The sequence below is a fragment of the Pseudopipra pipra genome, chromosome 3, assembly GCF_036250125.1.
Source record: "Pseudopipra pipra isolate bDixPip1 chromosome 3, bDixPip1.hap1, whole genome shotgun sequence".
NCBI classification, from domain to species: Eukaryota; Metazoa; Chordata; class Aves; order Passeriformes; family Pipridae; genus Pseudopipra; species Pseudopipra pipra.
In genome coordinates, this window is record NC_087551.1 from 84,771,494 (window position 1) to 84,797,371 (window position 25,878).

At 40.5% G+C, this 25,878-nt stretch overlaps 1 protein-coding gene across 10 annotated transcripts in view; it reads left to right on the plus strand.

Moving 5' to 3' along the window:
• Positions 1-24,470, plus strand: part of FILIP1 (filamin A interacting protein 1) — a 104,403-nt gene extending 79,933 nt beyond the window's left edge. For 8 of the 10 annotated variants that reach the window (XM_064650115.1, XM_064650113.1, XM_064650112.1 and 5 more), the window contains 3 exons: positions 6,263-9,068; positions 15,900-16,123; positions 23,696-24,470. In XM_064650115.1, coding sequence (XP_064506185.1) covers positions 6,263-9,068; positions 15,900-16,106 — 3,013 coding nt within the window. In that variant the 3' untranslated portion in view covers positions 16,107-16,123; positions 23,696-24,470. Of the gene's footprint in view, positions 1-6,262; positions 9,069-15,899; positions 16,124-17,446 lie in introns of all 10 variants that reach the window. The other 2 variants (XM_064650111.1, XM_064650116.1) reach the window with 2 other exon arrangements.
• The last annotated feature ends 1,408 nt before the right edge of the window (positions 24,471-25,878 follow it).

Consider the following 25,878-nt stretch of genomic DNA (forward strand, 5'->3'; position numbering starts at 1 on the left):
TAGTCCTGACATGTGGAGGATTTCCCAGTGGCTGTAGAAACAATCTTCAAAATCAGCTGTCGTACACTGAAGGGGGGGGGGGGGGAAGGGAAGGGAACTCCTTTATTAAGTGAAACCACCTCTTGCTGGTTTACGTTGTCTGACATCTCTTAATGGGCAGCAACTTTCTAGTTACCACTAGGAAGTTGTCCAGTCTCTCTAACTTTGCAGATACAGTAGCAAACTCTCTAGGTTTGAAGTGGAAAGATGAGCTTGCGAAAGCATTTGCTTTCCCAGTGAAAATTCCCTTGGGATTGCTGTGTGAGTGGCATAGAAATGCTGTTGGCACCTCAGGAGGAAGCAGCCGTCATGAGCCATCAGTCAACTCATCCTTAGAGTGACCAAGTCCTCATTAACGTACTTTTCCTTAATCTCCTCTTACAGTCTTTTGAAAGGATAGGTTAGAAGTGATTATATTCCATCACCACAAACCTTTTGGAATGTAAAAGGCAAAATAGGTACTATAGGAGCAGTACAACAAATGGCTTTGTGCTAGAGCAGCAATGAGGAGCTCTGTGGATCTGCAGGCTGTCTATGAACTCAATTAAAAGGTCCTGCAGAGACTTTACCTGTTTCCCTCCTTCCCATCCTCTTTTTTCTAACTGCTGTTGCTTCTGCTGCCAGTTTTGATAGCAGGGGAAATAGCTCTAGATTTCCCTCCTCATTGGCCCCTCCTGCAAGTGCTTCATTAAACGCTGGGGGACACCTTGGAAAGCTTGGCTTAGTCTGTTTGCAAAGCAAGAGGCTAAACCAGGACAACACAGCTGAAATGTGGTGCCAAAATGTTCACATGTACACAAACCACAGAGGCAGCTCGTGTCCTTTCAGGACATCTTCTGCCTTGCCCTGCCTTCCCAGGGTTTCTGTGTGTAGGTAAGTGCACATTTCTATGCTAGAGATGGTAAAGGTTGTATGAGTATTTGTGATGTTTTCTCACCTTGGTGGAAGTACAAATGGAAAGAGAGGTGCACACACTGGTATAATTTTCAGTAAACGTTTGGGAGGCATACTCTGTTTTAAATACTCTAAAGTGAATGTTTTTTTGAGGGGAGTGGTGTTTTTTTGGAAACCACTGAGCATCTTTCCCCTGATAACTGAAACTTCTTTGTATTTTCTTAAAATATTCCCACTTCAGAGAATGGCTTCTCGTATCAGCTATCATTACTGCTAAGCAGGAGTTTTACAGTTCCCAATTTGCTCTATTTATTACATTTCAAATGTAATAATGAAGTCTATTATCCTTCAGAAAGGAAGAAATTGTTTACTGACCACTATTTGTAATTTCTTTTGCAAATGTGAACAAGAACATGCTTGATTTTAGCTAAGGTCTCGCTACCGCTACTACTTTTACCATTTACAAATAAAATAAATCCTGTCTAAAATCCAGTAGTGCCCATTGGAGCTTTCCTGTTGGGAAACTATTGCAGTGTCTTTCAAAAACATGAAAATATTATAAAGTCTTGCTCTAGTCTGAGTAGAGACACTGTAAAAATGGTACTGTGGGGTTTCTCCTGTGCATCTCAGTGATTACACTTGACGTGTAGACTTAAAACAGAAAAAACAATAAGTGAAGTCTGTAGCTTTATTGATACAATGAACTGATTGGTCTTGAAGAGAATGTTAAACTACCCTTATGGCCACCCAGAACACTCCAGCAAGAAGCCCTTCAGTCACTGTGCATTTCTCACTTGGAGGAGGAGATACAGCCATCCATACCTCCTGTCCTTCACGGCAGACTCAGGGACTCGCTTGCAGCAGACCAAAGCCCTGCCTGGGTTGGACACCACTTCCCAACATACCTAATGTGCTGTTTTACAAACTGCCTCTATGCTGTAACCCAGGAGTGTCTCATACAAATACATAGACAGGATAACTAGACTTTCTGGCAGCTGAGGGTGTGGCAGGAAAAAAGGTATAGTGTTGACCAGGTTTACCATCCAAACTTGAAGGAGTGATGAGCCCCAGCCTGAGCAAGGCAGAACTGGTAGGATGGAGCACAGGAATATAACTATAGTAAAAGAAATGAAGGCACATCTCTGGAGGAGTAGGGTTGTAGCTGTCAGCATCCCATCGTGCCTCTGTTGATCAATTTGTAGCTTGTAGGAGGAAACGGGAAGCAGAAAGACCTTGTGCAATGAAACCTAAAGGAAGGAGGAGAGGGAGGGCCTGCTTACTGACCATCCACTCTGCCTTCCTCCTTGCTGACTGCTTCCAACACACCATTCATGAAAGATGTTAAAACTTATTCCATAGTTGGTCTTCCTCCACCCTGGTGTCTGCTTTCTCTGCAAGCTGAGATTCATTGTTGAAAGTCCTCAGTCTCCTACTTCCTCAGCATGGCTGCCCACAGACCTCCCTCCTGCTACCCTTGTCTTGAACAGCTAAGGCTGTGGAGGGATGCAGGAGATGCATCTCCCTATGCAGCATGGACCGCATGAGATTGCGTCGGTAGCTTCTGTAGTCCAGCATCCTGTGCCATGCCAGCCAAGCATCTTTCTTTATGGTTCAAAATCAGGGACCAGCATTGTCCTGGAGTGTTTGTTTTTAGCTGAGGCAGTTAACAGTTTGCACACAGTCATACCTAAGGGTTCGCTGCTTTATTTATCCAGTGCACTGCAAGGGGTAATGTGATCATCTTGAGTATTGGACACCTGTAGGGTACCTGTTCTTCAGATTCTGGGGGGAGGACAGATAGTAAGGAGAGGGAGAGACCACCAGGACTCTCATGGCAACAAAAGATCATGTATTTGGGGAATGACCTGGGCTGCATGCTTTGACGTGATACTTGTGGTAACCCATTGAGAAACACACAGACTTAGCAGTGCTGTCCATAGAGGAGCAGGCAATGTGATCACTCTCTCCACAGGGAACTGGAGCATATCTACATGTTGGGGTCTAGATGTTAAACCCCTGTTTGTATCCAAACATTTCTTCCCATCTCCAGAAACAACCACAAACCAAGACAGCAAATACAGGGACTGGGCTGGGGGTACCAAATGTTTGGCTTGTCAGTGTTTTCACTGTATGTAGCCCCATGTTTCATTATTAAAAAGGTTTTGTTTTGTTTTGATTTTGACCCTGAAGGCAGGTGTTTTCAACCTTTTGACAATCCAGAGTGTAGTTGCTCTGGATAACACATTGAAGACGCACATGCAGGGAGTCTGAGAGGCTTTTAGTGTTGCATTGGAGCCCATGCGGTTCTGCATTACTTAGCAAACAGCAGCAGCAGCAGTCAGATGAGAAGCTTGGTAGTAAATCTGTTGTGAGGGTCAAGAAGGAACAACCTCACCTTGCAGTCAGCTGAAATTCCAGTTTAACCACTGAGGTATGAAAGTTGTACAAAAATGGAAAAGCAGAAAGCGAGAGCAAGCTTAAACTCAGCTTTATTTTGGTGTTTAGAAGTTGCACCAAAAAGGCGTAGAGTTTGTTAATTACTTTGGTAATTAGCACACAGATTTGTACACTGCTTTCCCATTCTTCCCTCCCAGAAACAGATTTTAGAAACCGTTTCCCTAGACATGGAAAACAGAAGTATTGTCAAGTGTCTTCTCTGAAAGTTCACTTGTCAAATCTAAGATAGTGTAGTTTCACCATGTTAAAGCTGAGGCAGGATAAAATGCTGCATGTTGCTTCCTACCTTGCTCAGCAGAGATATGGTAGCAAATTCACCTCCATGCATTGGCACAGTTACAGTGCTTTGTTTTCCCAGAGGGGCCAGGCCAGTTAGCTCTCCAGCAAGGCAGTGACAGGGCTAACATGCTTTCTTCTCCTGTTACTCAGTCTCATGACTGGCATTTTTTTTTTTGTCTTAGTTTAACAGATATTTGTTGGCTTTCTTGGCATTATTCCTCAGTAGACTCTCAGGTAATCACATGGGGCCATGTGTTGCCAGTGAATTATTTTGCACTCTGCTTAGCAGCCTGGCTGGTGTATACCACCTGGAGCAACTGCTGGGTGAAAATCACACGTGCATGCCTAGGAATTAAAAATCATAGGCGGTTTTCTAAGCATCTCTAGATAGGTTTTTGAGTGTGGGACAAGGGAGGCTGGAAACTTTCTATTATTTTCATTACTTTGGGAGATGGGTCATTTAGAGCACCACTAGGTTAGGGTACATTGTTCTGTCTTGGCAAATATTTTGTCGAAGGGTACATACTATTTCTTTAAAAATATAGCCTGGGGGAGAGGAGGAAGAGTTCTTGGCAGAAACATTTACGTGAAGCAGTGTGATAGATCAGCCAGGGAATATATTGCATGCCAATAAAGTTCCTTCTTCAGTGTGAAAAGTGCATGCTTTGTGAGTGACAGTGGGTCTTTTTTTACCTTTTGATATTTTAACTTGACCCATCCACCAGCATGCCTTTTCAGTCCTTTCCAAAGAGATGCCAAAGCTAAAGAGAATTTTTTTTTTTGAGAGTAATCTGTGACCCAGCAAGGTTGGCTGTAAGGTTTGTTTGTTTTTCTCTCTTCCCCTGGTTCCTACTATTCTCTAACTCCCACATTCTATCCGACTCTTGTTTTCAAATGTATTCTTTAGCCTTCTCCTTCCCTACCTACTGCATCCTGTGTTCTGCTTTCTGACTTCCTTCTCTTTTCCTATAGCTTTTCTTTCCAGTTCCTCTTTGTTCTGGTCCCCAAGGAGCAAGGAGTGAAACATTAACAGTTGCTGGAGTACCGAGTTAGTATGGCTGTTATGAGTTTAGAGTTCAGGTGAGGGCTTTGGGAGACATCCTGTGTGTGTGACATTGTGCCCCAGAGTCCTTTGCACTGCTTCATTGCTGGGGTAGCAGAGAGGAATGTTTTATCTGTGCTTCACCCGCTATCATCTACAGTCTGGCATTTAAGATAAAAATACTGATCAAAGTCTATCTTTGCTAAGATATGGATGTTCCAGTTATTGCAACTCAGTTAACAGGCATAAATTGCTCTACTATTATCACTTCGATGTGTGTCTCATTTATAAAAAAGAAGCTGAAAAGCTTCAGACAACAGGGTAAACAAAGCAAGTGGATTTGAATTATGTCTCGATAGGGTATATGGGAGTTGTAGGTACTATGACAGTGGTTTGGAAAACACCATTTCCCAGTAAATTCAGCGTGTGTACCTCTGTCTTTCTAAGTTGGAGTGCTGCTTTTACAATAAAGCTCTTGGATTGGTAGGGCATACATCCCTGTGTTATCTGTACCTCTTTGTCAATTGAGGATCACCATCCTCAGAAATCTGTGCTTACAACACAGAATCATAGAATCAACTGGGTTGGACAAGACCTCCGAGATCATCAAGTCCAACCCTTAACATGTTCAAGAACTTCCTCTACTGATGTCAGCATATCCTGAATATAAATCACAGGTATAAAATACATTACTAATAATATCTCCATGTTGCATGGGTAAGGCTGGAAAATGTAGGTCTCTATTATCCTTCTGAGGATACATCTAATTTGTGTATTGTGAGCTTTTATAGTGTCTGAAAATACACCTTTACAGACCATATAGAGAAGAGCATTTTCTAGATGAGGTTAGCTGTAGCCAAAGGTTTGATTAGTCTGATCCTTGTGGTTCACAAAATCTACTAAATGGAAATGTGTTTGGAAGAAGAAACTTTTTAACATAACAGTCAATGTGCTGGCAAATTTATCTTTCTGCTAATTTTGTATGCCTGTGATGCCCAGATAGTTATCAGTTGTGTGCTAATGTAATCTTCTGTCCTGCTGGTTTATTTATAAACCAGGATTGGTCCGTTTATGTGTGGCTGCATATGGCAATTAGTTTTCACTTTTTATCTTACTTTACACATTTTTCTATATGCAAGACATAAGGAGGAATCCACCTTGTAAAACAAGTTTGATATAAATGGATTGGTGAGTAGATAATACCTGTCCTGTTGGAATACTATGTACTTTTACCAACATCATTCTAACAGAGAAATAAATAGAAAGAAATTAAAACCAGATGTATTTTTTATCTATATATGTATAAAATTTCACTGTGTTTCAGGTTTCTAGATGATTTTATACATTTTTCATTTAACTTTTGTAATTTAAAATATTGGGTTTGGGAATGTAACTGCAGTAGGTAGTTATTCTGTGATTTCTTGCAAGACTACTTGAAATTAAAAAAGAAGCTAAAACAAAGGTGATTTTTGGAAATATTTTCCAAAAATTTGGGGAAATATACTCACACACACATATATATTAGTTTAACACAAGTCTAACTTGTTTCAGGTTGAAGAAACTTCTTGAGCAGGAGAAGGTCTATCAAGCCCGGAAGGAGAAGGAACATACCAAGAGAATCAATAAACTAAGAGAAGAACTAGTCAAGCTCAAATCATTTGCACTCATGCTGGTGGATGAAAGACAAATGCATATTGAACAACTTGGTCAACAAAGCCAGAAAATACAGGACTTAACCCAAAAACTAAAAGAAGAAGAAGAAAAGCTTAAAATTATTAGTGCAAAAACTAAAGAAGATGGACAAAAACTGATGAAGTTAGAGGCAGAACTTGAACACAAAACTTCATCATTTTCTCAAGAACATGAGGAGATGACTGCTAAACTGGGTAATCAAGAGTCACATAATAGACAGCTAAGGCTTAAGCTAGTGGGGTTGACTCGCAGAATAGAGGAGCTGGAAGAAACTAACAAAAATCTTCAAAAAGCTGAGGAGGAACTTCAAGAGCTAAGAGATAAAATAGCAAAAGGGGAATGTGGGAACTCTAGCTTAATGGCAGAAGTGGAAAACCTCCGCAAGCGTGTGCTTGAAATGGAGGGCAAAGATGAAGAGATCACAAAAACCGAATCCCAGTGCAAAGAGCTGAAAAATAAACTGCAAGAGGAGGAGCACCATAGCAAAGAGTTGAAACTTGAAGTGGAAAAACTGCAGAAAAGAATGTCAGAACTAGAGAAGCTGGAAGAGGCTTTCAGTAAAAGTAAGTCTGAATGCACTCAGCTACACTTAAACTTGGAGAAAGAAAAGAATTTGACTAAAGATTTGATAAATGAGTTGGAAGTGGTAAAGACTCGAGTGAAGGACCTTGAGACATCAGAAAGCAAGTTGGAAAAGGCTGAAATAAGCTTAAAAGATGACCTTACAAAGCTGAAGTCGTTTACTGTAATGTTGGTTGATGAACGAAAAAATATGATGGAAAAAATAAAACAAGAGGAAAAAAAGGTTGAGGGTCTAAACAAGAATTTTAAAGTTGAACAAGGGAAAGTTATGGATGTAACAGAGAAATTGATAGAAGAAAGTAAGAAATTTTTGAAACTGAAATCTGAAATGGAGGAAAAAGTGTCTAGTTTGACAAAGGAAAGAGATGAGTTAATTGGCAAACTGAGAAGTGAAGAAGAAAAATCCTCTCAACTAAGCTGTAGAGTTGACTTGTTAAAGAAAAGAATTGATGGTGTAGAGGAAGTAGAAAGAGAAATTACAAGAGGTCGAACCAGGAAAGGACCAGAGCATGGTTGTCATGAGGACAACAAGATTAAGGAACTCACTGTTGAAATTGAAAGACTGAAAAAACGCCTCAAACAATTGGAAGTGGTTGAAGGAGATTTGATGAAGACAGAAGATGAATATGATCAGCTAGAGCAGAAATTTAGGACTGAGCAGGATAAAGCTAACTTTCTTTCTCAACAGTTGGAGGAAATGAAACTCCAGATTGCCAAAACCAAAGCAATAGAAAAAGGTGAAGTGGTGAGCCAGGAGGCAGAACTGAGGCACAGGTTTCGTCTGGAAGAGGCCAAAAGCAGAGATTTGAAAGCAGAAGTTCAAGCTCTTAAGGAAAAAATCCATGAGCTGATGAACAAAGAAGACCAGCTTTCTCAGCTCCAAGTTGATTATTCAGTTCTGCAGCAAAGGTTTATGGAAGAAGAAAACAAAAACAAGAGTATGGGACAGGAAGTTCTGAACCTAACAAGAGAGCTGGAGCTTTCTAAGCGTTACAGCCGTGCTCTGAGGCCCAGCATAAATGGACGAAGAATGGTCGATGTCCCTGTGACATCCACCGGTGTGCAGACAGATGCCGTAAGCAATGAAGCAGCAGAAGAAGAAAGTCCTGCAGTGTTTATAAGGAAATCCTTCCAGGAGGAGAATCATATCATGAGCAATCTGCGACAGGTAGGTCTGAAAAAACCCATGGAGCGTTCTTCAGTGCTCGAGAGATATCCTCCAGCAGCAAATGAGCTTGCTATGAGGAAATCTTGGATACCGTGGATGAAAAAGAGGGAAACTGGGGCTCAGGCAACTCCTGATAAAGGAGCCCGGACCCACAGTAGTCCAGCACATCCTGGAGAGGTTGTCCTTTCACCAAAACAGGGTCAACCTCTTCATATTCGGGTGACACCAGACCATGAGAACAGCACAGCAACTTTGGAGATAACCAGTCCAACTGCAGAGGAATTTTTTTCAAGTACCACTGTCATTCCTACTTTGGGAAATCAGAAGCCACGAATAACCATCATTCCCTCTCCAAACGTTATGCCACAAAAAGGAAAAGGCAGTGAAAGTCCAATGGGCCCAGATCGTTCTATGTCTCCAGTCACTATAACAACATTCTCCAGGGAAAAGTCCCCAGAGGGAGGGAGAGCACCCTTTGCCGACAGACCTGCATCGCCAATTCAGATTATGACAGTATCAACATCTGCAGCACCAGCAGAAATCTCTGTCTCTCCACAGTCACAAGATATGACCATGGGAAGAGCTGTCTTCAAAGTAACACCAGAAAAGCAAACCGTCCCGACCCCAATCCGCAAGTACAATGCCAATGCCAACATTATTACGACAGAAGACAACAAAATCCACATCCACCTAGGTTCCCAGTTTAAACGTTCTCCCAGTGCTGTACCTGATGGTGCAAGTCCTGTGATAACAGTGAGACCAGTGAACATAGCAGCAGAGAAAGAAGTTGTGACTGGTACTGTCCTTCGATCACCTCGAAACAACCTGTCCTCACGACCTGCAGCGAGCAAGGTGACAAGTACCATCACTATAACACCTGTTACAACGTCTTCCACCCGAGGAACACAATCAGTGGTAAGCAACCTAGTCTCATGATGTAGTCTTTGTGGTAAGGAGAAGGGCAACTCTGGTTTGGATTTGAGACACCAGAAGGAAAATGGGTGAGGTGAGGAGAAACTCTTGACTTCCCTACATTTGTTTCAGATACGAGCTTAATTCTAAAATCAGAATTTGCCTGATTCATATATTTTTGTACCACTATTGGATGCTGATATACTTTTGGTATTATCTCCTAAAGCAGTAATTTTCAGAGGAAGTCCCTTCAAAGTTACTTTCAAGTTATTTTCATAATGACAATCCAGTAAAATTGCAAGTGAGAGACAGATGGACAAAGAATGATGGAGATGACAGAGTAAGAAATTGTATTTTTATTTTCTGTGAGTGCAATTCCTGACTTTTGAAAATACTCCTCATGTTTTTTAGCTTGGTTGGCAGGTCTTTAGACTGATCATGCAGGCTGGTGTTTTTTTGGTATAATCCCATTATAGTTATAATTCAGTTAATGTCTGCTCTAACACTGAACTCCAAAGGAATAAGTAAGCAGACATATTATCATTGCTTACAGCTCCAAGCCTCTTTCAGCCAGTGAATAGTAAAGCTCTTTTTGTTCCTCTGAACTTCTGCAAGTGCTGTATTACAATAGTGCTTCCTTTAACATATTTTTTTCTGCTTTTTAATCACAGTGGACAGTATTTATTGATAATCCTTCCCTCGGTTTATTATTGGATGCAGTGTGGCTTTAGTTGGAAATACCCTGGGAAAGAAAAATTTAACTGAAATAGAAAACCATCAGTACTGTATTAGTCCAAAAACTTGCTCTTACTTAGCTAGACAGAGTCTGCAACAGATGCTTAGGGGAAGATTATTTTGAGTAGGTAAACACACAGTAATGTTTCCCTCAGTGCCTGTTCCTAGTTTTTGGCAATAGGTGGTTATTTCTTTCTGAACCAGGGCCTGTAGCAACATCTTTGTCTTTAATAAGCCGTGGCTGAGTTTTCTTCTATTTATTCTTTAAATTACTTTTTGAACTCATTTATACTGCTGTTTCCACAACATCAGGGGGCAGTGAATTCAGTTGTGGGCTTTGGAAAAAAATGCTCTTTTGTTCAATACCTTTTATGCAATACCTTCATTGTTTACAGCCTCTTTCTTGTATCTTGAAAAATACTGAATAGTCATCCCCTGTTCATTTGTCCATGCAGCTCAGGAGTCTGCAGACCCCTACAACACGCCTCTTCAGCCATCTCTTTCCAAGCTGAAATATCGAAGTGTATTTAAGATACACTTCCACACCTTTGCAGAGAGGCTGCCATTCCCATTTAAGCCTTCTGACATTAAGAAAACTTGCATTCATCATACAGATTTGTTTGGGGTTGCACATGTGCTGTCTCTCTCCCCACATATATCATGTATTGTTGTACATTTACTGTACAGTGCTTTCCTACATATTAGAGGCAACTGTTCATTTTTTAAAAAGTCTTGAATTAATTAATTTACAAACTCCTTTGTCTCTCAGAAGCTTGGAAAACTTGTTTTTAAACTTTTCTTTTTAACTAGATGTCTGTCTCTACTGTGATGATGCACTGAACCATGGCACACAAAACTTTTTTGTTTTGTTTTTTTCTGGCTAAAAACTGGTTTCTTTCTTCATCCTTCCTGATTTGGAATGTAAGGAAAATAGTTCAACCATAAGATTTACTTTACCTTATGCTTCCCTCTGCTTTTTAATGTCCCTAGTTAGATGAGCAGGCAACTTCAAACAAGCCCAAATGTGCCTTTTCCTCCCCAGCCTCCTGTAAAAAAAAAAACAAAAAAGAAAACAAGATGCATATTCTCCATCTGTTTTGCAAATGACAACTTTACAAAACAGTCAGAAAAAACAAGTATCTGATCATTTACTCAGTAACGGTAGCAGAAACCAACATTGATACAATTTTGAGGGTTTAAGTTAATAAGATCAAACAAGACAAATTGATACACAGCTGCTTTCTTTAGCTCACTGGATTTAAGTTTTGTCTTAATGTTCCTCATACAAGATGCTTTGTACAATGTGCTAATGCAGTGCCAAGCTACAAAGGGGAAGTCTGAAATTCCTAGCTCTCATCTCTTCCTATAACAGATTTGCAGTTACTGTATTCCTGTTTGAAAACATTTAGTTTTTCCCATTTGAATTTATAGAGTTATCTTCAGTGTGCACACACAGTACTTTTAAATGTTCAGCCTGAACTGTGGTGTCTCTCTGCATATGTGAGTCCAAAACCAGAGTCTGTGATTTCATTGTGGACCCTCATGATTTTTGAATCCCATGAATCCCATGGATTAAGAGGGGCTCTGGTTGCATTGATTTACACTGACATACTCTGTAGAGTATCTAGAGATTTATATTTTATTATATAAAATGAGACCCTGTCCAAAAAAAGACACAGGCATCTGAAGGAGAACATGAGAAATTTTTAAGCATTTAATCAAGAAGAATCAAAAAAGGCACCCCTCAGTGACAATATCTCCACTGGTACCTGGACTCACTGGACTCAAATGTTTTGGAAGTGCTTCATGTTGTGCCTGCTGGACAAGCCCAGGGCTGGCCAGCTGAGCAGCAGGTCTCATCACAACAGTCCCACAGGGATCTCCATGGCAGGAGCTGATGTGATGGAGCCTATTTGATCAGTTGGATTGAGTTCTGCATTTAACAGAATCATCACCACTTTGATGAAAAAAAAAAAGAAAAAGAACCAAACCCTAAAATGGTAATTGCCTTTTCTATGGCAGCCTATGGATTTAAACAGTACCCACAGAAGTAGAAAACAGGGGGGTTGGTTCTCCTTAGCTTGATTAGAGTCAAACCCACTCCTAGGGAGATACTTGAACTACCCTAGCAGATCTAGGAGATTATTTTTTTTATTACAGGTGGACCACAGAGTATATGGAGACCAAAATGAGCCTGAAACTGTAGCCTGGTTGTTAGTCTTGCCTTAGCACATTGGCCCAAATTCCTGTTCCCAGGACAGTTCATACAGTTTACAGTAAAAATCCCACAAAATAAAAACAAATATTCTTTGTGGACAAAACCCCAAACAAACTGTGGTGCCTATATCCTGTTTTTTGATTCAAGCCTTATATTTGGTTGTAGAATTGCTGGTGAATTTGGATCTTCTTTGGCTACCAGGATAGGTGTCAGTATTATAATCACATAATCCCTGTTCCCCACCTCCTACAAGCCTGACATCAGTGCCAGCTGTTTATGCTGTCAGGCTCCACAGTGACTTCAGTGCCATGCAAATCTGCAGGAAGCAGAGGGAATCCTGGCTGCAGCAGAGCCAGCGTAGTGGCACAGCACCAACCATGCAGAGCGTCCTGTGACCGGAGCAGGAAGGCACAGCTGAGAGGCTGCTGGGTGCCAGAGCAAACTAGACACACATTTATGCAGCTATAAGGCTACTTTCGTTTGGGCAGCATTTAGTTTGAGGTCGGCATCTAAATGTAGCTCTTTGTAGGTGACCCAGATATGCTCTAGGCATCTGCTAGAGCTGCTGGAGATCCAGGGATCAGCTCATTTGCCCGTGCAGAGGTGTGTGGTGGTGGCTGTGTGTCCTGTGGCAGTTGAGACACATACATGAGGCTGGGAGGCATAGCACAGACCTTTCTGCTATGGCAGCTGATGGGACACCTCAGATGGCACAGGATGCCTCAGTGTGGGCACCTGAGTCAGCCTGTTGTCATCAGTCCCCTTGTCATCACTGAGGCCTGTGTGCTGGCTCTGTGGAGACTGGAGCGTGATTTCAGCTGAGACATGGCTAGCTTCAGTGTGAGCTGAATTGCCCACTGGGGTCCACTGACTGTATTGGCTACTTCTCCAGTCTCACTCTTTCAGGATGCAATTGCCTAAACATACTTTTTTAGTGTCATTTTAAGTGCCTACCTAACTGCCAGCTGCTTTATCAGAGATTGCATGTCTCCTTGGGTCCTGTGGCTTATCTGCCAACTCTAGCTTGAGTAGCCCAGGGCATCTCAAATTACACTAGGTGTCTGCTGGTCACTGAACTGAACCATTTCTGTCCAGAGCAAGCTGGGCCCTGATCAGATCAGGGACAAAAGCTGAAAATCACCTTTGTTCTTAAAATATTCCAGAAGTCAATGTGTGCATGAAAGCACTGGTGTGTGTCAGTAAAATGCACCAAGCAAGATCTGTTACAAACTACTAAAACATGCTAAATGTTTTGTACATTCAAATTGCTTTTCTTCCTTTAATGGGACTGTCCAGCCTTACTGCAACTTCACAGGTTAATAAAACCAGCCAATGTCCCGGTGAGGGCTGATGATTGACTAAACCAGCTCAGCAGTTGTGTGTGTTCATCCCACTCTCAGTAATGTCTTTAGTAACCTCACTCGAGTCCCCATGGTGTTCCAACACCACATAATGCCTCACTAGCTCAGAGCCAGCCCACATCACCCAGCGTCCCATGGGGTCTCATCTCGTGCGCTCCATGCCAGCTGTGTAAGAGTTCCTTTCTGTTTGGACCCACATTCCTGGATCAAGCAAAAGGCAGCAGCCTACAGACAAACGGGTCTGGAAGGAATGGCCTAGAGTTTGTTTCTTGGAAGGAATGGCGAAGAGACAGGCACCCGTGTGGGTTTTCTGCCAGACAGGACAGACACAGGGGAGACTGTCCTCTGCTTGCCTGCCCCGTCACGCACCAGAGGGGACTGCCGGCTGGAGAGGCACCTTTGTGCCATTTCACTTGGCAAACACAAAATACTTTAGCAGCTGCGTGTGAAGCAGGCATTAGCTTCCATAGGATGAACATGTTAGTATGCTCTAAGGAAGGCAACTAAGAAATTTAAACCAAGTTAGAGTTCTTTTCAAAGTGCTTTTGAGTGATTTAGGCTTGAAATGAGTAACTTGAAAGCACCCAAATCCTCAGTTAATAATTTACATGTGAATAAAGCTGAAGAAATGCCTGAGATTCCAGCTACTCCATTTGATTGCCTCATGTTTACACACTGTGGAACTCTTTCAGGGAGTACAAGATGTTTGTCATTTGGGTTCCCTGGGATGTTGACATATTTTCCAAGGCTGATGGAATGCATTTGCATGTTTTGCCCTACACAATTGTATGGGCCTAACTTGTTTTGACATCTACATGTGAGTTCCATATTAGCCTTTACACTGCTATTGTAAATGGTGCTCTTAGTTATTGAAAATGGCTTCCTTCCTGTCAAGCAGACTGCATTCAAGTTTTCCAATTGTGATTTTTTTTGAGTGTACACATGGGGTTTTGAACTGTCCTTCCAAGATTAAGGAATGGTTTTCCTTTGCATACTCAGGATGCAGACAGAAAGCTCTGATGCTACTGACTGAAAAATGTTGGAGAGAGAAAAGTGCTCCTTTGTTGAGCATTTTTACGAGCATTTTTTAGTAAATGTGCAAATACATGTTGCAGCTGACATGATCCCTTAATTGAATCTATTTCAGTAGTTTAGTTTTATTTTACTTAAGTGTCATAAGTTACAGGCTTTAGTAATTTAGCAGATGGGCCTAGCTAGAATTCCAGGATCTTATGAGAATTGTTCTCTTTCATTAGATCAAAGTCTTCATCCATTATCTGCACAGAAAACAGTCACATATGAAAGTCAGCCGAGACACTGAAGTTGTCACCATGAACATTTGTGTCTGTGTTGCACACTGCAGGAGATAAAGCCCATTTTCCTTTCAGAATTGTCACGTTTAGAAGTATTCTCTTTAGGTCATGGTTCATAGGGGGTAGCTTCCAGTTTTGACCTTGCAGAGTACGTGCATCATTATCTGGCCAACAGAGACAGAAAATGCAATTGGCCCTTTTGAATCTTTTTATCCTATCCAAGTACTCCTTGTGCATTTACAGGGTGGGATTCAGTTGCCTAAGCATATGAACTGATTGCAGTTTCAAAGCTATGGGATAGCTCTGGCCTGGCTTCTGTCTCAGACTCCAGAAGGGCACATGAGCCATGTTGGGTCTGCCAGCCCCAGACCAACCACTTAGGCCATTTTTATATATTTTTTTTTAATTCTGAAGTACTCACACTTGAGGATAAGTGTGCTTGGTAGGCTGTTGGCCAGGGCAGCAGATTGGCAGAAACAGTAAAATGACCATGTCCACACTGCCATGAGGTATCCCTGGAAATCTGGGTTGGCTGCTTCGCCTTCTCAAGAGTTCATCAAGTTGTGGGTAGGACTAGAGGGGGAGAGCCTTTTCCTACATCCTTCCTACCACAGTCACAGGAAAAGGAAATCCCAGTCTTTGCTCTGTCTCTTTCTCTCAACCCCCCTGCTCTTCCAGTGCAGAAATAAGTGGGCCCAGCCATGACCCCAGCATATTTTGTGAAGTAAAATTCAATTTTATCTATAATGCTGAGCTATCATGCCCCAGCTCTGAAAATATGGCAGTTACCCTGGGTTCAGTGTTAGCCTCACATGGCTATACTGTTTTGAGGACCCTTCTTAGTCTCTGTACACAATGCTAATATTGTACCTGTCTGAAAACTAAGCCAGTGTTCTGGTATCCTCTAAGATCAGCCTGCACTGTGTTCTGCTGTGGAATGGGAGTTTTGCAATGATTCCCATCCTGATCCCATCTTGATTCAAAACACTGGACCTCAGATTTGGGAAACTCATTTGATCTCGACTGTACCTTCAGCCATATTCTAGCAGTACGTGCCACAGCCAGATTCCAAATGTGAATGTTACTTGATTTGGAATAGTGTTGTTTAAGAGATAAATGAAGAACCAATGAAAAGTGTAAGGTAAGAATATATGAGAAGAAAAAGTCCTCCATTCATGGCATTTTTCTCTGTCTCTCTCTTTTGCAGACAGGCCAGGATGGGTCATCCTCGAGACCTACACCCACCCGCATTCCTGTGTCAAAAGGTATGAAAGCAGGAAAGCCAGTAGTGGCAGCCCCGGGAGCAGGAAATGTGACAAAATTCGAGCCTCGTGCCGAGACTCAGTCTATGAAAATAGAACTGAAGAAATCTTCAGCCAGCAGCTCTGCCTCCCTGGGCGGGGGTCAGGGCTGATGGCAGTGGCTCAGGGGGTACGTTCTGCAGGTTTTACTGCTCCCATGGAAGTCAGCCCCCCCTGTCTGTGTAGTTGCTCATGTTTGCCTGTACTAATGAAGTCCTGCAGCTGTCACTTACAAAAAACTAATAAGTGTGTGCACTGACTACTTAAGTAACAATATCCTTTTGTTTTCTTGAATTCAAGTTTAAAAAAGGAAAAAAAAGCCATCATAAAGGCAGTTCTTGTATGCCAGGAAGATTTTCAGTCTAGGAAATGAGAATGGTGCAGCTAAACTAGGTTATTAATCTAGTCCAGGAATTCTTAATGATGGACTTGGTCATTTGAAGGAAGTTCGGTCACTTTTACTGGTTGTCTTTCACCTTAGCAGATCACTTTCCACCTTTGCTACTGCATGGGACACTTTCCTTCCTGCCTGTGATCACATTATTGAAATGCCACTTGGCCTAGGGAAGCAATGCCAGGAGACAGTGCACTTGAGGTCCTGTTTTACTGAAAGCTAGTACCTCAGCTGTGGGAGGGAGGGGAAGAGAGAAAGGATGGGCACTGTGTGACCTGCCTTCTCTTGAGGAGCCTCCCATCTGAGTCAGTGTTTCTCAGTGGTGAGGTGCTTTCTCAAGATAGTTACAGAATTCAGGGGCATAGGGATGTAGCACAATGTTTGGCAGCAGCAGTGTTAAGCACCAACTTAATTCTTCCAGAGGGGATTAACATTTGTAGACAGTACTCAAAACCAGGTCCCTGACTTACACACACTGGGTACTGCCAGCTCAGTGCTCAGATGAAGCTACGTGAGCCAAAAAGTGTTTAGTCTTTAGCAAAGCTGAAGAAACACTGATCTGGCTAAAATCAATACTGTCCATTTATGGCTGCTCCAAAGATCACTAACACTATGAAGCAAGTCACTCTGTTGACCTGACTAGGTTTTCAGTTGTTGTTTTCTTTGTTGGGATCTTATATTTAAACCTTAGTTGTCAAGCATCTGTATGTCTTAGAGGGGAAGTCAATACAGACTGCTGGTGGCAGGAATTGCTATCTAAAGGCACAGCTCAGGCACAGACAGTGAAAGAGAGAGGGTTTGATAAGGAAGTTAGTCTCATTTTTCAGTTCTGTATAATATGTTGTCATAAATACAGACTGCCTCACAATACCATGGTGATTCATTGTTTTTCCTTCCCTCTTTGTAATTTCCTCATTTATATGCTTGCGTTTTTTAAGCATGTTCTAAGGAATTGTTCCAGCATGGAAATAGTGTGGATGCCCATGATTGTTATGATTTTTTATTTAATAACAGTAAAGTTATTAAAGGACATTTCCATTAAGCGATCAATTTCCACAGAAGAAAGTCTCAACCAAAAGAAATGGAGCCAAGCAGACCAATAAGTGATGGGTTTAAAGTTTGTATAATGCTTCAACCATCTCAGCAAGCTGTGAAGGACCCAGTGGTTGAAACAGCCTTCAGAAAGCAAGGCGGGAAGACCACCCATAAATAATAAATACAATTCCCAGAAAGGAAAATGCACCCGTGGGTAAAATATGAAATGGCTTTCTGTCTAGGAGAAGAGATTTGATGGAAGAATCTGTCACAGAAGGTCAACAAAATTATATTCATCCAAGCAGTGTTTAGTTTTCAGTCTGTGATTTGCATTGCTCTCCAGTTTAAGATCCAGATATAGCAATTAGCTGACCATAAAGCTGGTATTTTATTATTCGCATGAAGCGCATTTTTTAATTTGCCACGTCAAAAAAGAAGTAGGTTTTGGGTTTTTTACATATGTAGCACCTACAGTACCTGTTAATTCTAAGGTTCTGGTTCCTATGGCATCCAAAAATCAGATTAATATTTGTAGCATTTTTCCTAACACCCTATTCAGTATTTCAGATAAAACTTGGAAACTGGAATTATCAAGCAATGTGAGTTACTGTTTCAGAAATACATCAGATGCTCTCAAGTAATTCTTATCACTTGAAAGCCTCACTATGTCAATAAATTGTTGCTGAGATCTTACTGTTCTTGTTGTAACACGGATTTTTTAACAGATGTTTGAAGAAAACACATTTTTAAGAGCTTTTTGCTGGATATTCACTCTAAATACTGGCACTGAAGCAAGTCTTAAGGTCAAAACAGCCATTTAAATAATATTGTGAACATGAGCCCTGAGCTAATGTGGCTTGATACAGTGATGAACTACAGCTGCCTTTTAAGCCTTCCTTATGTGAAAGAAACTTAGTTCCTTAGTTAACTGTTGCTGCACTCAAGGCAATGTTCTGTGTTTTGTTTGAGGTCTAAGAAACTAATTCACCTGCAGAAACAAGCCAGCGACACAGTACCTGAAGTCCAGGGCACACAAACTGGTTCAACTAGAGCCAGAACTGCAGGCACAATCTGGGGATTGCTCCTATGGCGTCAGTAGGATTTGATGAGACAGATTTGAGAAATTCCAGACAGGTCAGACTGAGGATCCTGTTATTTTTCCCAGGGGGAGCACAACAAAAAGGAACTTTCACTCCACAGCAGAAACCTAAAGAGTTGGAATCAGGCAGCTGGTTTAACTGTTAGCTAAAAATAGATATTTAGTTATAAATTTTAACATCTGTTTTAATTGAACTTATCCTTGTTTCTTAAAGGTAGAAGAAGGTTAAGATGAAGAAAAAAGAAAGCCTATAGTTCAGAAGTCTTAAAATTTGAAGTGTAACTCTGTATTATATTGGAATTTCCTCTAAGTCTGAAGGCAATTATGTTTAGTGACTACAGTAAGATTCTCCATTCAATAGGTCAGGTCCAGAAGGCAGTTTAAACAACCAAGTCTAAAGACAGTGTCTAAGCCCCAGAGGCATCCTGAAGATCTTCTTGATGTTCTTCCACTGCCTTTGTCTAGTCAGGGTTTCTGTTGTGAGTTAACTCTAGCACTGCAGCCTCTGAACCTCACCAAGATCCATAATCCAGGTATTCCTGTATTTCTTCCAAGAGCTTCTAAGTCAAGCCACAATTTCATGGTCACTTAAAGTCAGGATGTAATCCCACACTGGAGTGAAAAGCTGTAGTCCTGTCTTTGTCAACTCCAGCCAAGAAAGTGCTCACTTAGTCACTCAACATGTGGTTGTCCCTTGAGCTGGCACAAGTGTTTGAACCTAACTGGGGAACTGATCTGAATTAAAAGGAATCTGGCAAAACAAAGAAAGGCTAGCTTCAATATAGCTTAGTTCCAGGCTCTCAGGCCAGAAAAAGAAGGAAGGCACAGGAAACCAGGGGCTGTTTTAAAGTGACTGGAATCATGAAGGCTTCCTAGTAGATAAATACCACAGAAATGGAGGGGTAGTACTGCTTATTTTAAAAAGTTTTTGATTGAAACCTTTTTTCAAATGTAGGAGACAGATCCCCCTTCCCAGCAGTACCTGAGGAGACTCAAACTCACATCAGCTGCAGGCAGGTTCACCAATGGCACTGACAGACTGAGGGGGGGAAGAAGGTGGCATTCTTATTCCCTCCTTTGAAGGCTGTGCTGTTCTGCATGAAGTGCTTCAGTATTCACTGAGCAGAAACAATTGAGTGGTTGAGTGGTCAGGATATTGAACTAGGAGGAGGGAGCCCCCCTGTTTTCATGTCCCTGTTCCAAAGGCTGCCTTTGAGCTCAGCCTTTTGTGAAAAAAAAAAGTTTATAAGATGAAGTGTCTGTGTTCGTCCATCGTTCCATCTGTCCTTCCCTGATGAATAACACTGAACAGATCAACCAGTTTCAACCAAACCTAACAAAGCAATAGGGGTCTTCAGAATAAGAAGTTTTTCCAGTTTAATGAAAAGGGTGGCAGAGAAGAGGAGCAAGATCTTAGCAGTGCCCCACTGCATGGAAGAGTAGAGCATGAGCTCACCTTCATACAGCATCAAAGAATGAATACAAGAGAGTGATGTCAGAAGTACCACAAGGACAAGCTTTGTTCAAACCTCAGATTTGACAAGGCAACAAAGAATCCAACTCTGATACACTAATCCATAGGAAAATACTAGGGCCTTTATTTACAGGGCTTTTTTGTATTCTACGTTAGTGGATTATAATGCGGAAAACAAGCTTTCCTAAGTGATCATCTGGAATCACTCATCCTCATACTTTCTCTCTCTTACCTTTTTCTCTGTCATTTTGTTTGGTTTTTATTTTTTTAATGAAGTGGAATAATTTCAATAGCAAAACACACTCAGCTCAGAGTCATAATGATAGTTAAAATGGTTCGTCAGGAAACTAAGGTGGCTGAGAACCAATCTTTGCATTTTTAGTCGTTTTCAACATCAGCTGGAGAGATATCCTGTTTTGGCTGATGGCATGGCCATATAAGCAGTTGTGATAAGCCAAGCAATGGGAACATAGGACAGCAGTAAAGTGGAGAGGGGGAAGAGCAGGGAAAATGCCAACTCATTCATGAGCAGCACACATGGACCGAGAAAGTGCACCCTCAGTTCTCCAGGTGATCTCTCTGATTTTAAATTTAGTTCCTAATAAGTGTTCTACTGTGTTTCCTACGTTGGATCCCATCATCAGAATTACTGCTACATGTGAGTATTGCTAATGTAGTCATTAGCAGATCAATACAGTTGAGAAAGCATGACTAAAAATGAAGGAGCACAGAGCTTCAACCCTCATGCCTGAGGGATTTCTCTCAAGATTGGTAAACATGCTAAGTTAATGGTAGAGGAAAAACAGATTTTCATTTATTTGCGCACCATTTTTCCTTTTGTGACACCCATTAGTGCGAATTTTGAAAAATCAAACAACGCTTTGTGGTTCTTCTGAATATGTCCACAGAATATGCATGTTACTGTATTTAAACCACAAACCACTTATGGCTAATAGTAATTAGCATCATGTGAGTAATCTCTAAAGCCACATTAATATATTGATTCATGCCAACTGGATGCCAAGTCATAGGTCACTGCCTGAAATACACTACTCGTGTTCAAAAACATGCTCAATATTTACATGAATATTCAGTAATTCTGATCAGATGTGGAAGAGCATGTCTTTAAGGAGAGTAAGCTACTGTCCTGCTGGGTTTCAGGTACTTGGCATAAACCGCAACAGTCAGGACAATTTTAAGACCAATTATATGTTCCCATCACACATCAGTGGCCAATTTCATTGAGTTGCTTTGAAATACGTAGTTTGCTGGCAGGAGTTTCTGTGAGCTCATCTTTCAAACTTGTTTTCATTTAGGGGAATGGCTTTTCCCCCTAACATCAGTGTGAGTTATCCTTATTCCCTTAATTTTGCCTGAGCTCTCTCAGGCAAAACTATATGCAACATTTCTCTTTACGGATGTTAACTTCACTTTGAATCTTACTCGCTACACACTGCTCTTAACCCAGCTTTTTTTTGAAAATGCCACCAGGGTTAACTACTGTGAGGTTCAGAACTATCAGCTCTGGGAGTCAGGTGTGAAACACTCAGGTGTGAATTGTTCTCCAAACAAAAAAACTCTTATTGGGATTTTAAAAATAGAATTACCGATGTATGTACTCTTCTGTTGCTTGGGCATGTGCTGTCTGTTGCACATAGATTTTTGTATTATCTGGTGTTACTTGTTTGTATATATTGTAAGAAGAAATTAAACTTTGTATGTTAAAATGTCAGTTTATGTGCTTCATTATATGAACCGGTATCCTGATGTGTTTCCTGGAGAAGTTCTGATTTACATCAGTGGGACTGAAAGCAGAATTAGCTGTTTCACATTAACTGTCATGAAAATCAATTGTTTAAGTTAATTCATAGCTCCTGGAACTATTCACATCTATAACGCTAAAAAAATTTATGTAATCATATCATTCTGATATAATCATATTCCTACAGAGGCTGGTCCAAAAGAACTCTTGCAAAATGTGCCCTACTCTAATTTTAGCTTAATAGCTGCTCAGACACCTTTTTTAGTAACTACAGTATGTGTGTGTGTATAATATATATGTTCATATATATGGAAGCATTTCAAATACAAACAACTGATAGACAATTATTTGATTTTTTTAAAATAGTTTCTCCTACTCTTATGCAAAATTGCTATATTGGGCCTGTGGGAGGAAGACTAATTGAGAAACATGCTGTAGTTTTGCTGTTCATTCAGTGACTGAGCCTTAACAAGGATATTTTTCTGATACCCATTTAGTTTTTAGAATTTTGTGTCTAAACTCCATATTAATATATACTGTGCATAGTGAATATTAAGAAAATAATTGTTTCATATAGAGTTCACATGACTCCCATTGAAATTAGGGGAGAGTTTGCCTGAGGTTACAGTCTGATATTATATAAATGCAGATTTTAACATAATATTTCACAAGAGCTTCAAGCTAGAACAGCAGTGGTTGTAAGGTAAATTCATACAGTAGTCTGTGATTCTTTCACATTCACTGCTCAGATGTGGTAAAACATATCTAAGATGTTGAAAATCATTTGTTAATGATAAGTTGTATGGAAAATAAATCCTTTCAGTCTGGGAAATTCTATTATTTCATTTGCCTTAACGTATTTTCTTGGATGTTGCCTAAGCACTGCTTTTCTGATTCAGGAATCACCATCAGCACTGTGATCTGCCATCTAGTGGCAAAGTTCTGGCACTAAGAGTACATGGAAAATATTTTCATTTTTCTTTCTTCTTATGGTGTAACTTAAACATCTTGCAAATATTAGTTAGGAAGCAAACTAAAGCAGAAATCAATAAAAATGTCAAAGGCAATAATGATTTGATTAGTGTCATTTCTTGGGTCGTGTAAATCTTGAAAAATTAAGACTATTAAAAAGGGAAGGAATCTTAAGAAAAATAATTTCCTGCATAAAACACAATTTTTCAGAGAAAAATGTCCTTGATAGCTAAATTCTTATATTAAAAAAGTTGCCTGTAAGAGCCATGTATATAAAATAGAAGAACAGACCAGGTCATTAGTACTTCAGCAGAGCCAGAGAGTAATCAGGATCAGGGACCTCCTATATTATATATATAATATATATATATAATATATATAATATAATATAAGTTAAATCCAGCCTTTCAAAGAAAAGGTCAACACTTAGTTTTGCATGCTGTGGCTGAAATTTATCCCCCTTAAAGTCAGTAGCAAATTCAAGAAGACTTGCTGAATAAATCCAGCATAGGTTTGTAAGCCAAGTTTAAATAAAAAAAGTGAGAAATGGCCCCATGCATCTTCCTCATCTCCATTTCAGAATTGCCATCAGATTTATGATGGATTTGCTTAGACAGGTTACAAGACATCCAACTCCAAGTCTTCCTTATGGAACTGGAACTTTACTGTCCCTGTGGTTTAATCCGTTCAACTGTATTTCTCTTTTCCCTATGGACGACCAAATGATAGTCTTGACATTGAAGTGGAAGCCAGGGAGCTCTGGGCCCTAGACAGGAACTAATTTAGTCTCCCTCTGTAGCATTAGCCAGGACGGTTTTATCAAGCAGCGATGTGAGGGTAAGTCTGTGAGACGTTTCTAGAAAAATGCCTAGCACTGCCACTTGTAATTGTTCTTCTTTAAAGTAACTTGCAATGAATGCATTTGCAGTTTCATAAACCCAAATGTTTTGCTCTCTTTTCTTTTAGAGAGTGTCATCATTCACCAGTTACGCATGAACTCTAGATGAGTTACGGCCCCGCTAGAGCTCCCTGTGTGCACTACCCTCCACGCCCGTGGGATGGATCACTGTAAAGCTCCCTGCCATCAACACCAGGGTCACTTGTGCTACTGACTATTTGTGGAAGTATTAGTGCTTCCATTAGATTTTATATATTTTTTTCTCTTGGTAGGGCTTTAAAAATGAAGGGCCTTGCTGGCATTTTGAAAGTACCTAGTCAGAGAGAGAGAAGCAGTCTTTCTGCCAGCTGAATTTCACTTCTATTTGCAAAGCCTAAGGCATGTGCTTGATTTTGTTTGATATTTGCCATATAATTTATTTTTATAATACACTTTGTAAAGTAACTGTCCCAAAGTTGCAATTCCTATTGCTCATGGCGCATTTATTTGTAGAATACACTGTTAAATTTGCAATTTGATATTTTTGTAATAGAGAGTATGTAAAGAAAAATGTAACTACAGCAATGTTTTGAGTTTAAATGGAAAAGTATTCAGCACTGCTGTATGGAATTTGTACTATTGCAGAATATTTCTTGCACTGTGTGATGGTTTGGCATAAAATTAGGTATTAAAGTCCAATGCCTTGAAATACAACCAGATTTGCTCATTTTAAACAGTGTAAGCCAGTTTTTAAAGCTGTGATTTTTTTAAATGTAAAGTATGTTTTTACTTCTGCCTGTACCAAAAAAAGGTTGATTTTCATTACACTGTAACTAATAAATTTTCACAACTATGCAAATATAATCAAGTGTTTGCATTTTAACTCCAGTTGCTTAAGGCTGGCAGTGCTCATCTGTGTATTTGTTTATGGGGACAGAATTATGGGTTTGGAAGTTCCTTTTTCTGACCTGTGTCTCATATGGTGTCACAGTGATGTACAGAGTAAAACTGATTCATGGAATCCTAGAATGGTTTGGGTTGGAAGGACCTTAAAGATCATCTAGTTCCTAACTCCCAGCTGTGGGTAGGGACACCTTCCACTAGACTGGGTTGCTCAGAGCCCCATCCAACCTGGCCTTGAACACTTCCAGGGATGGGGCATCCACAACTTCTCTGGGCAACCTGTTCCAGTGCCTCACCACCCTCACACTAAAGAATTTCCTCCTAATACCTAATCTAAACTGTCTTTCAGTTTGAAACTATTCCTCCTTATTCTGTCACTGAATGCTCTTCTAAATAGTCTCTCTCCATCTTTCTTGTAGACTCCGAAATTAAGGAGAGGGATCAATCGCTAATCTGTTAATGACTTGATTGTTTCTAATCTTGTGCATCACAGCACTGGCAGAGATGTTTGACTGCTACAGTCAGAATCTTTTTAGTCCTGGACTAGCAGGACTGTAAAACTTAGACACCATGCACTCTGCACATGCTGAAGGGCCCCTTTTACACTGGTAGCTGTAGCTTCTCAAGTAGCATCCAGAGAGTTCTGTGGCAGCTATACTTAAGATGATTTTTGAATTAATTATATCTAAAACTACATACAACCCAGGCAGAGTCTTTTTTTTCTTATACATTTCATAATCAATTATTTTTAATATAAGTCATTGGTACATATTTAAAATACTGCAGATTTTTTAACTGCAGAAGCTACTGGGAGAAACTGCTTTTTTGGAAGGGAAAATGGTGATGCTTGAAGAAGATGTGCTGTGAGACGCCAGAAAGAGTGCATTAACTCAGCATCCCACTGGGATGACTAGGTCAGTCCATCTTCGAAGCTGGAATATTGCACTGCTGTATATACAATTTGATCTTCATTGGAGCCATGGGAGCTGTTTTTCCTTCTGTAGAAGGAGTTCTGCATCAAATGCTGACGTTGTAGAGAAGCAGGATATTCTGGGATCTGCTTTGGAGTTGATCTCCATTGTAAAGAGTTTGCTAATACAGCTATAGTGAGGAATCAAAATAAGCGCTGCTTATCCTGGCAAAAGAGTCATTTTGTTGGTATAGCTTATGCTTAGCTAGTACATCATGTTTTTTAAGGAGTGGATTTTTTTGTACAGCAGACAATGTATGCCAATAACATAGCTGTGTCTGTAGATCTTATTTTAGAGCAACCCGAGAACAATTCCAGCTTTCAGAGAGCAATACAGCTGAAGTGAATAAAGTTTAGTGTGTGCCACATAGTGTTTACTGCTCAGTAGAATGAATATTG